The sequence below is a fragment of the Delphinus delphis genome, chromosome 1 (genome assembly GCF_949987515.2).
Source record: "Delphinus delphis chromosome 1, mDelDel1.2, whole genome shotgun sequence".
NCBI classification, from domain to species: domain Eukaryota; kingdom Metazoa; phylum Chordata; class Mammalia; order Artiodactyla; family Delphinidae; genus Delphinus; species Delphinus delphis.
Window position 1 is genome coordinate 142,514,783 of NC_082683.1, and position 11,350 is coordinate 142,526,132.

The 11,350-nt window shown below is 40.5% G+C and overlaps 1 protein-coding gene across 1 annotated transcript in view; it reads right to left on the bottom strand.

Annotated features, from left to right (window-relative positions):
* Window positions 1-6,271, bottom strand: part of CENPF (centromere protein F) — a 61,281-nt gene extending 55,010 nt beyond the window's left edge. Inside the window, exons 1-3 of the mRNA XM_059994829.1 lie at window positions 6,037-6,271; window positions 3,176-3,374; window positions 1,981-2,177 (exon numbers count right to left, since the gene is read on the bottom strand). Of these exons, the coding sequence (XP_059850812.1) occupies window positions 1,981-2,177; window positions 3,176-3,337 (359 nt within the window). The 5' untranslated portion in view covers window positions 3,338-3,374; window positions 6,037-6,271. The remainder of the gene's footprint in view (window positions 1-1,980; window positions 2,178-3,175; window positions 3,375-6,036) is intronic.
* Between the last annotated feature and the right edge of the window lie 5,079 nt (window positions 6,272-11,350).

Consider the following 11,350-nt stretch of genomic DNA (forward strand, 5'->3'; position numbering starts at 1 on the left):
TGAATCTGTGGATGCAGAACTCATGGATATGGAGGGCAAACTGTAATTTTTAAACGTTTTAACTTTCAAAAGTATGTTTCCTTTGTAGGTAGAATTAAGATTATTGTAGCTATGCCAGGAAAAAAAATTCTTGGCATCAAAATATTTATTAATTACAAATGGAAAAACAGTACCTTTATAATGCAGAAACCCAGATAAACACCCTAACAAGCGATCGGTTTAAAAGTCAAATTAAATCATGTACACTCTGATATGATGCACGTCACTACTATACACGTCACTATAAAGGTGTGTCACTACCTCTGTGGTATTCTTACCAAAAATTCATAACCTCAATCTGACCCAGTGATTCTCCATCCGGGAAGAATTTGCCCTCCCAAAGGACATTTGGCAATGCCTGGCAACATTTTTGACTGTCAAAATTTGGAGGTGGTGTAAGTGCTACTGGCATCTAGTGGGTAGAGGCCAGGAATTCTAAGTATCCTACAATGCAGCCTACAGGGCAGCCTTCCACAACAAAGAATAATCCAGTCCAAAATGTCAATTCTGCCATTGTTGAAAAACAGCAGACGAACCCAAATTGAGGACTATTCTACAATAAAGGAGACTAGTGCTCTTTAAAAATGTCAAGGTCACAAAAGACAAGAAACCATCAGAGCTTAGAAAAAAAAGTAACTAAGACCCAGCGCAGCCAAATAAATACTAAAAAAAAAAAAAAAAAAAAAAAAGGTAAGAAAACATCAGCTAAATGCAGTGTGGAATCCTGGATCAGATCCTGGAACAGAAAAAGGCCATTACTGGAAAAATGAGTGCAATTCCAATAAAGTCTGTAGTTTAGTTAATAGTATTGAATTAATGTTTATTTCTGATTTGGTCATTGTACTCTGGTTATGTAAGATGTTAACAATTGTTTCTGGAAGTCTAAAGTTATTTCAAAACAAAATTTTTTCTTAAAATGTTTGGGTGTATATTCATGGAATTAACAATAGGGCAATTTGCTAAAGTCTTTTTTGCTTTTAGTATTTATCACTCCTTGTTATTTTGACAAAATTCCACTACTAGAACAAGAAGATTCCATTTATAAGCCAGCAGTGCTCAAGTCCCATTAAATTTATTTTGAATAATGCCTCTAGTTGTTTGGGGGATTTTTTTTTAATGGAAAAGTAGTAATAAGCACCTTTTTTTTATTGCCTAAATATGGAATTGATATTGGTGAATTGATTATGTAATACTTAAGATGGAAGATGGGTCTCTTGGATGGGGACTTCAGTAGGAAAGTCTTCTAGACTTCACTTCCCTCCTCTCCAGCTGAGATTCCATGGCACCCAACTTCAATCACTCTCTTCCAATATCCTCAATTATTCCACTGTCTTCTATCCCATCACCCTCGCCCAAAAACCCTAAATCGATCCTCCTGTATACCTTCTCAGCATTTATATGCTAAAGAAAGGAAAAAAAAAAAAAACTCATTAAACGCTATAGATTGGTCCCACTATAAATTCCTGGCCTCCAATCTCAACTGAGCCCTCAGTGCTCCTCAGTCCTTTTGAAGTTCCCTAGTTCTCTGATTCTCTACAACAGCTTTTCCACACAGAGAAAACAGAAGCCATCAATATAAGCCATGCTTTAACTTCCCTCCATTTTTTCAGTAACCACTGTTGATAGTTTTGGTATTATTTATTATTGCATACCCTAGTAACAAACACAGTGCCTGGCACATGAAGCAACTTAATAAACATATACTGAATAAGTAAATGAATAAGCTAGCAACCATTTAATGAATTTATACAGTACTGAGCCATGCAACAATAGGACTGAAGCATATAAGAAAAGAATTAATCTTCCTCAAATCATTGTTCATTCCACTGGAAAGAAAAAAATGTCAATGTGTAATAATTACACCATAAAAGGAAAAGATAGCTGCACCTGATGAATATATACAAAGACATCTATAATAAATACCATTCCCAAAAAAGTTACCTTTTAAGTTCCTGTTCCAGTTTTTCTATTTGCTTTTTGCTTGTGTTCAGTTGTCCTTCTTGGAAATTCACTTGTGACTCCTTGACTTGAAGTTCGTGAGAAATCTTCTGCTTAGTCTTCTCCAGATTTTCACATATTTCCATCAAGCTTTGGTTCTCCCTTTTCAGGTTTGCACCCTCAGCTTTTTCATTCTCAACCTAATGCAGATTATTCAAAAGGAACTAGGTCTCTTACTCATGAATTTACCAAATAGTATCTGTTAATCTAACACTGATGACTAATTTTTCTGAGATATGTTTGAAAAAATACAGAAGTCAGTGCTTGATGTACACCGAAATTTTAGGTGATCTCACTTTGAAGCCTACTGATAGAAAAGTTTTGCAAAGTCATGTATTACAGTCTTTGGTTAGGGCTACACAAACCCATCCTAGAAAGAGAGGCTTTAATAGGCTTTCAAGAATTAAAAAATCAAAAATAAATCTTATAAACCCTCCCTTAGCTATTCATTTTCAAGTTCAGCTGCTAAAGCCAGTTACTGTAAGAAACTGAAAAATTCTCCCACTAGCAAAAACATTTTAGGAGCAGTAATTGTATTACTATGGGTTGGCTAATGCAAAGATACGAAAGAAGTACTATTTAAGTTTCCATTTACTAGTCCTGGAGAGAGGTGGGAATACCAAGGTGAAAAGCTCACTCTCAGAAAGTGATATCTATTTGGACTGCAAAGTGCTCTAATATTGATCCCAGATTCGGAGCCAGAGATTTTCGGCCATTTTAGTGCAGAAAGCAAAAGCAATGCCCAATTCTTGGTCCTAAACAGAAGTGAAAATGGAACTCAGCAGCCCTACACATTAGCAGGTAAGCAGAAATGAAAACAAAGAACGGAGAAAATGAGGTAATTAAAATAAAAATGACTCAACAGGGGAGGGGACTTCCCCTGTGGTCCAGCGGTTAAGACTCAGCTTGAGCTTCCACTGCAGGGGGCGCGGTCCCATCCCTGGTCGATGAACTAAGATCCCACATGCCACGTGGTGTGGCCAAAAAAAAAAGAAAAAAAAGATTCAATAAAGGAGAGGAGGGGGGATTACCACCTGAAGATGGCAAAATCATTTTTCTCTAAATTGAAAAGACCAAGACAAAACCATTCATCCAAATAATGAGAGAACAGTTTTAAATACCAGCATTTCAGTGATACCTTCTGTTTTTGCTTCTGCAACGCAGCCTCCAGAGTTTCAAGTTGAAACTGCCTTTGCTGCCTTTCTTTCTTCAGTTTGTCGAGCTGTCCTTCAAGCTCTTGAATTTTCTGAAGAGCTCTTGTAGGCAGGCCTTCCTTCCATTCTTCCAAAGCCCAGCTCATTTTGCTCTCCTTTATTATTCAAACATTTATAAATAAACTGAAAAGAATAAACAACCTGTTGGTCTTACTATAGTAAAAAGAAACTTACTGTCTCAGAGACTAACTAATCTACATAACCACCTCTAAGAATCAAGTTTCAAAACTTCATGTTTCAAAAGATAACAAAGTATAACATCCATCTTCTCCACCCTCTGCAAGGTGACTACTAATAACTGACTGTGAAGTGTCAATAGTACACAGTATGCTTGTTTGGCTTCCCCTTGCTTTCTGGTTTTCTTATATCTCATTTTTGACCCTTATATGGCTACCTGCTTTCTACCACTCAGTTTGTTTTCATTGTACAAGACATGAATATTTTGCTATAAGGTTTCTGGTGAAATAGGTCTTACAGGACAAATAAAATGCATGATAAGTTACTGTGCAAATGCTCTTCTTTCCTCTCTTCATGTCATTAATTCCCGCTCATACTCTGTCCCTCTTCCTCCAGGAAGCCTTCCCTGAGGACAACCATCATAATCTGGTCATATCTCCCCATCAAAGTCCCTCATGGCACAGGTACCTCCTTTTCCTCCCAAGAGGTTATCATTTGTTGAGTCAATGCATGCATGAACAAAGGGTGAATGCCATACTAGCACTAGAATCACTGCAAAATGCAGTAAAGTCATTCTCCAGACAGACCCTGACCAGGAATCAGGTATATAGCCTTAGTGATTCAAATCCCTGCTCAGCAACCTACAAGATGCGTGACCTTGGGCATGTTATTTAACACCTCTATGCCTTGGTTTCCTCATTTGTAAAATGGGAATAATAATGGTGGTGGTGCCCTAAAGCTTTAGAACAGTATCTCCTGGTAAGCTTTCCATACATATTAGCGATTGTATTAGTCACTGAAAACGCTTTTTCATTTGTATACTGATGCCTGTGGCGCCAAGATAGAAATGGCCTACCTCTTTCTCAGGCATATCTTAGAAAATTTAAATCAGCTGGGAGACAAGTATGGCAATTATTCTTTATTCATTAGCCTTTAGAACTTAAACGAAAGAAAAAGCATTCATTTTCCAGTTCCTTTAGCAACAGGATGAGAATCTGTTTTTTACTAAATGAAGTCCACAACCATTTTTAGCGTTTTGTTTCAGTCGACTTTATCAATGACATTTTTTATCAGATTAATAAATAGTTGATGAAAGTACTAAGTATAATAAAACTTTTTCCAAATATTAAAAGAGAAGGAAGGGTCTCGGAAAACACATACTTTAGTATCAAGCCTTGGAGAGCTGTTTTCTCTGCCATTCTCACCTCCCACCCCACCCTTTTAGTTCTTTGAACACAACATCTTAAACTCCATTCCCATTTACCCAAAAACTACTTAAAGGAGTCTCATGCCGCTCGCTCCACCAACAAAGGACAATTTACACTGCCCCAATAGGCTACTCCTTCTATTCCAAACTAGCTTGCTCATTCAGGGGTTCACGGGTGGGTATAGCATACCTCAGAGGCACACAACTACAACTCCTAAACAATTCTGCCAGCCACTGAAATCATGACATCCATACACCATAGCGAACAAAATATTAAAAGGAGCAATTTAAAAAGATGATAGAGATGATGGAAATAAACAGAAGGAAGACTGGCAAGTTAAATGCTTTTCCATTTCCAAAGTCTAAGACACAGCAACAAATAAATGGTTAAAGCAATCACCAGACCCAAGCTAATTTTGATTAGAGGGGACTTTGACAGATTAAGGCATCAACCATTCAACAATCTCTATGGAGCCACTGGGAGAAAAGGACAAAAAATGCAATCCTCAAAGATGTGAGGGGCAAAGGGATGGGAGAGGGGGGCGGGGGTGGGTGATGTAGAAAAGCCCTGGATATCGAGGTTCCTGCAAAAAAGATCTGCAGGACTATCCTCCTTCCAGAAAATGCTGTTTCTGTCTTAACCGTGGGGAGGACACTCTCCATGCCCGAATCACTCAACCCCAGAAAGTGCCCGAGGAAGCTCTTTTGTGACCTTGTGACTCGCCCACCCCCGGCACGGCAGGCCCGTTTTGCGCTTTCCCTTTATCAGAATTCCCCATCTCCACCAAGAAACCCAAGTTCCCGCCTAAAGTGCCACCTCGGAGCCTGTGAATGAAAACTCTTCCTGCTCCTCTAGACCAGGCTCAAAGTCATTTATTTCTGAGTCCTCATCCCATAGCGGAGCCAGGAACACAGGCGCAGCCAAATGAACGTGGAAGGCGTGAGAGAAATGCTCTCGCAACTAACAATAGGCACACCAACCTGCTGCCCGGATCAAAACCCTCAAAACTAAAGTTTGCATTTTCTCCACGCAACAAAGGACCGATGTCCAAATTTCAAATAGGCGCGGAAGGCTGCTAGTAAATACCTGCTGATCTCCCAAGTCTTTTACCTTACAAAGGAGGAAACTGATCCTCCAAAGGGCAAGCCCGTGACCGAGCAGGGCCTCCGGACACTAGTGCGAGCCCATTTTTACCAGGAGCAGAGGGGGGCCGACACCACAAAGAACTTGGCCCGGGGCCGATTCCCCAGTTCCGTCAGAAGGGAAGAGGCGGCGGCCCGCTGCACCTTCAGTGCCTAGGAGGGCGATTCCACAGGCATCCCCGCCCAGTAAACCCCTGCAGAAGGCCAACAGCTCCCTCACTCCCGCCGCCAGAGCCGGGACCCAAGCAGAACGCTCACCTTGCTGGCAGAGTCGGGAAAAACCCGACTCAGAGAGTCGGGCCCTAGTACAGCCGCCGCGGGCTCGAGCACAGATTCCAACTCAAACTGCCCGCGACCGCCACCCGTTTTCGATTCGCTCGCTTCCGGCCCAGACCAAACTCATCTCAAAGCCTATTGGTCACTGTCATCAGCTGTCAGCCAATCCGCTTCCGCGCACTCGGAATGCCGCCTTTGATTGGTCCTTTCGGATGGATTTAAAAATCAAGCCACCAAAAAAAAAAAAAAAAATCAAGCCACAGGAGCAGAGCGGCCGGTGCTGGTGCTACAGGGTGTTTTGTTGTTGTGGGGAGGCGGAGTCCACGTGCTTTAGCTGAGGCTGGGAGGCGTTATGAACCGCTCTTTCCGCAAAAGCCAGGGAATGGGCAGACTGATTAGGAGGGTGAGGCCTATCGGCTGCAGCCCGCTGGAGTGTGCTGTCTGGTGAAAACTCAATACTGTACACACATATCTACTTATTTATTAAATATATAACTTAGGACATAAATACTAAGTACTGTGCTGCCATGTGTTCTTCATCCCGTGTCGTTCTTAACAATTCTTTGAGGAAAATATTCTTATTTTTATTTAAAAGTTAACTGAAGCACATAGAAGCTAAGTCATTTGAAATTGAATCTAGAACATGCAGGATCTCACTCTTAACTGCTGTTCTCTATTGATCATATTCTAAAGAGGTGATTCTGAACATCTGTTAGCTGGGATTCCAGGGGAGAACACTGTAGCCAAAAAAATCGTCGAAACAGGATGCAACCTCTCCTTTTCTATGAAGCTCACTAGTATTGTGGGTATTTATGTACCCGTTTTATTTCTCTCAACTAAAAATAAGCTAAAGGCAGGAGCAAAACAATGAATTGTTAAGTTAATATATCTCTGATGCTGTTGTCTTCCTCAATAGATTCCAATCTTTCTGTCTTCCTCTCTTTATCTTTTATTAGACCGTTCTTGCAGCCCCTTACCTTTCACTGAAATTCTGCTCATCCTTCAGTACACCATTCAAATGCCACTTTCTTCTTAAAATTTCGCTATTCCCACCCACCCCTTAGAAATAATAATTTCCTAGGCCTTTCCTAGAGCTTGGTTTATACTCTTAGGATTTTTGCCGTGTCTTATAATAGATGGGTAGATAAATATAGTTATACATATAGATATCTATGTTTACGTCTGCCTCCCCTTCAGACTCAGAAAATCCTGTAGATTAAAATCTTTTTAAATTCATCTTTGCATCCCTAGTAACTCCCTAGTAATTTTACACATAGAACTTAAAAATAAAATTATCTTGGGAAGTAAAACTGCCAGCTGGAGAAATTATCTTGGGAAGTAAAACTGCCAGCCTTGTTCTCCAGTCTCCTTGAAGCCCCAGGGAGAGAGGAGGGAGCAGGTAAGGGAAGAGAATTTTATGAGACACTCTTCCTTATCAGTCTAGTATCTGGCTGTTTGGGGATTTGAACCAAATTCTGACGCCAACAACAATTCCAACTATGTTGCTTCCCAGGGTAATTATTCGACTATGTATTAGCTGCCTAAGGAAAACAGAACTAGAAAGACGTGTAATAGAGGATTCTCAAGGTTTGAATGAGATATTTGCAGTTACTATTCTTTCATTCATTACTAAGCAGATGTCTATTAGCGACCACTGTATAGCCAAGCTTTGTGCTACACTATTCTATAATAAATAATAAAGAAATACATTCACTTCTTGGACAAGGGAATTATGTGATGGAGACTATTGTAGCAACTTCAGTGATATTTCTGTGACTTAAATTTTATGATTCCCTTCCCCTGCCTCTATTTTTCCCCAGCTTTGTTTTTGGCTAGCACCATAACTAGAGGAACTGATGAAATAGCAGAGGATACTGAGGCACAATTGTTAGAGAGGATTAATGAGTCACCGTGGTACGCAATCCAGGTTGACAAGTCTACCGATGTTGACAACAAGGCAACAGTGTTTGTTTTTGTGCGATATATTTTTCAGGAGGATGTGCATGAGGATATGTTATGCGCACTTTTGTTGCCAACTAACACCACAGCTGCAGAATTATTCAAGTCCTTGAATGATTACATATCAGGAACACTGAATTGGTCATTTTGTGTCAGTATATGCATGGACGGAGCAGCTGCCATGACTGGACGGCCTTCTGGTTTCACTACTCGGGTCAAAGAGGTCGCCTCTGAATGTGAGTCTACAGACTGTGTCATCCACAGAGAAATGCTGGCTAGCCGAAAAATGTCAACTGAACTTAACAGCGTTTTGCAGGATGTGATTAAGTTGATGATGAACAATTATCAATATTATTATCAATTAATATTATCATGTATTAAAATACATGCCCTTAGCTCACGTCTATTTGCGCAGCTCTGTGAGGAGACGGACACAGAGCGCACACGTCTTCTCTTAGACACAGAAGTGAGATGGCTTTCTAAGGGTAGCTCACTGGCCAGAGTTTTTGAGTTATGAGAGCTGCTCTAGAGATTTCTTTTAGAAAGAGTCACCACTGGCAGCACATTTCAGTGACACAGAATGGGTCACAAAACTTGCTTACTTGTGTGACATATTCAACCTGCTCAATGAACTCAATCTGTCACTTCAGGGGAGAACGACAACTGTGTTCAAGTCGGCAGATAAAGTGGCTTCATTCAAAGCCAAACTGGAAAAAAAAAAAAAAAAAGCCAAACTGGAATTCTGGGGGCGATGAGTGCACACTGGGATTTTTGACATGTTTCAAACATTAGCAGAGATTTTGAAAGAGACTGAGCCAGGGCCTTCTTTCTCCCAGCTGGTGCATGATCAGCTATCTCAGCTTTCAAAAGACTTTGAGCGTTACTTCCCAACCACAAAAGACCCCCGAACTGGGAAGGAATGGATCCGTGACCCATTTGTGAATAAGCCAGGTGAATCGACTTTGTCCGTCCTAGAAGAGGATCAACTGCTTGAGATCGCAAATGACGGTGGCCTTAAAAATATGTTTGAGACAGGGCCTCCCTGGTGGCGCGGTGGTTAAGAATCCGCCTGCCAACGCAGGGGACACAGGTTCAAGCCCTGGTCTGGGAAGATCCCACATGCCGCAGAGCAACTAAGCCCGTGCGCCACAACCACTGAGCCTGTGCTCTAGAGCCCGCGAGCCACAACTACTGAAGCCCGTGCGCTTAGAGCCCGTGATCCATAACAAGAGAAGCCACCGCAATGAGAAGCCCGCGCATCGCAACAAAGTGTAGCCCCTGCTAACCACAACTAAAGAAAGCCCTTGTGCAGCACGAAGACCCAACACAGCCAAATATAAAAATAAATAAAATAAATAAACGTAAAAAAATATATGTTTGAGACAACTTCAAATCTTCATACGTTCTGGATTAAAGTCAAGGCGGAATATCCTGAGATTGCCACAAAAGCACTGAAAAGCCTGCTTCCATTTCCAACATCCTATTTTTGTGAAGCAGTTCCTGTTACACAATGTAGTGATTCGATATTTCTACACATTTCAAAATGATCACCACAATAAGTCTAGTTACCATGGATGTTTAACCTTTTAAGAAACATCCTCAGTCTTTTCCGAAGTGGTTGTGTACTTCACATTGCCACAATGCATGAGTGTTCTATCTCTGATCCACATCTTCACCAACATGTGGTAGTCAGTCTTTATGCCATTCTAATTGGTGTGTGTATTTCACACTGGATTTAATTTGCATTTCTCTGATGACTAACGACATTGAGCATCTTTTGACATGCTTATTATTTAGTTGTATATCTTGTGAAGTATCTATTAAAATATTTTGCCTATGTTTTTATTAAGTTGGTCTTCGTATGATTTCCCATATATTCTGGATACAAAGCCTTTGTCAGATATATGTCCATTGCTTGTCTTTTCAATTTCTTGATGATGTCTTTTGAAAAGCAGAAACATTTGATTTTGATGGAACCTATTCAATTTTCTCCTTTACACATCATGCTTTTTTTTTTGATAAATCCCTTATCCCAAATTTGCAAAGACTGTTTCTTCTGTTTTCTTCTGGAAATTATATAATTTGAGCTTTTACATTTAAGTTCATGATTCATTTTGAGTTTATTTTTGTGTATGGTGTGAAGTTAGGGTTAACATTTACGTTTTCCCATATAGAGATCCAGTTATTCTACCACAATTTGTTGAAAAGGTTATCCTTCCTTCATTGAAAGCACCTTTGTTGAAAATTAGTTGAATATACAAATATGGATATATTTTTGCCTCTCTATTCTGTTCTGCTGATCTATATGTCTATCTTTACATCTGTATCACACTGTCTTGATTACCGTAGGTCTTATAGTAAGTCATGAAATTAGGTAATGTAAATCCTCGATTTACATTATGATCTTTTTAAAATTGTGTCATCTATTCTAGGGCCTTTATCTTTCAAAAAAATTCAGTATAAGAATATTAATTTTTCTAAAAGCCTTCTGGAATTTTGATTGGGATTGTATTCCTAGGTGACAGATAAATGGCCAGCACACTTGGGTTTCACTTGATTTCTATTACCGGAAATATTCAAGCATTGGCCCAGCAGAAAGCTGAGAGCCACTACAGTGCAAAATCAAGGCAGAGCCCGGCGTTTGGCCATATCATCTGCAAACCTAATAATACTAGAGATAACTGTGGCCAATAAGGCCAAGCCTCTGGCAAGCCTCAAGGAGAAATTCATTGCACAGACTCCCCAGCATCCTGGAGCAAAGCCATGTTTCCTCCAGTAGAGAATGACTCACCATTTGAAAAAAGACTCCTGATGTGCTACTGGCTTTATTAAAGACTGAGCACCTGACCTTGGAATATCAGGTATGTCCATCACTAGCTGAGTATTGTCAGATCCACCAAGTCAGGGGTTCTAGTGGGTGCAGCAGCAAGCCATTCTATGATGGAGCCCAAGCCACAAATAACTTACATAAATAAGTGGCCACAAGTCACCTGTTCTGTTTCACCAATGCTTTGTCTCAATGCACATCTATGGTCTCATTGTGGGTTCCCCAAACAAGCCAAAGAGGAGAAAATGCCTGATTCTCGTTCACAGATGGGTTGGCTTCATATGTTGGGGTGTCCTGAAAACAAATTACTGCTCCCTACAGCACCACAAGGGGGGATTCCAGTGTGCAGAGCTGTGAGCAGAACAGTTGATTGTCTGCTTCACATGGAAAAAAAGGTAGCCCAAGTTCAGGATATACCTCTGGGCAAATGATTTGGCTGACATGTCAGGGGCCTGGAAGGAGCAGGATGAAATTATTAGAGACATAGTGTTTTAGAGAAGAGGGTTTTGG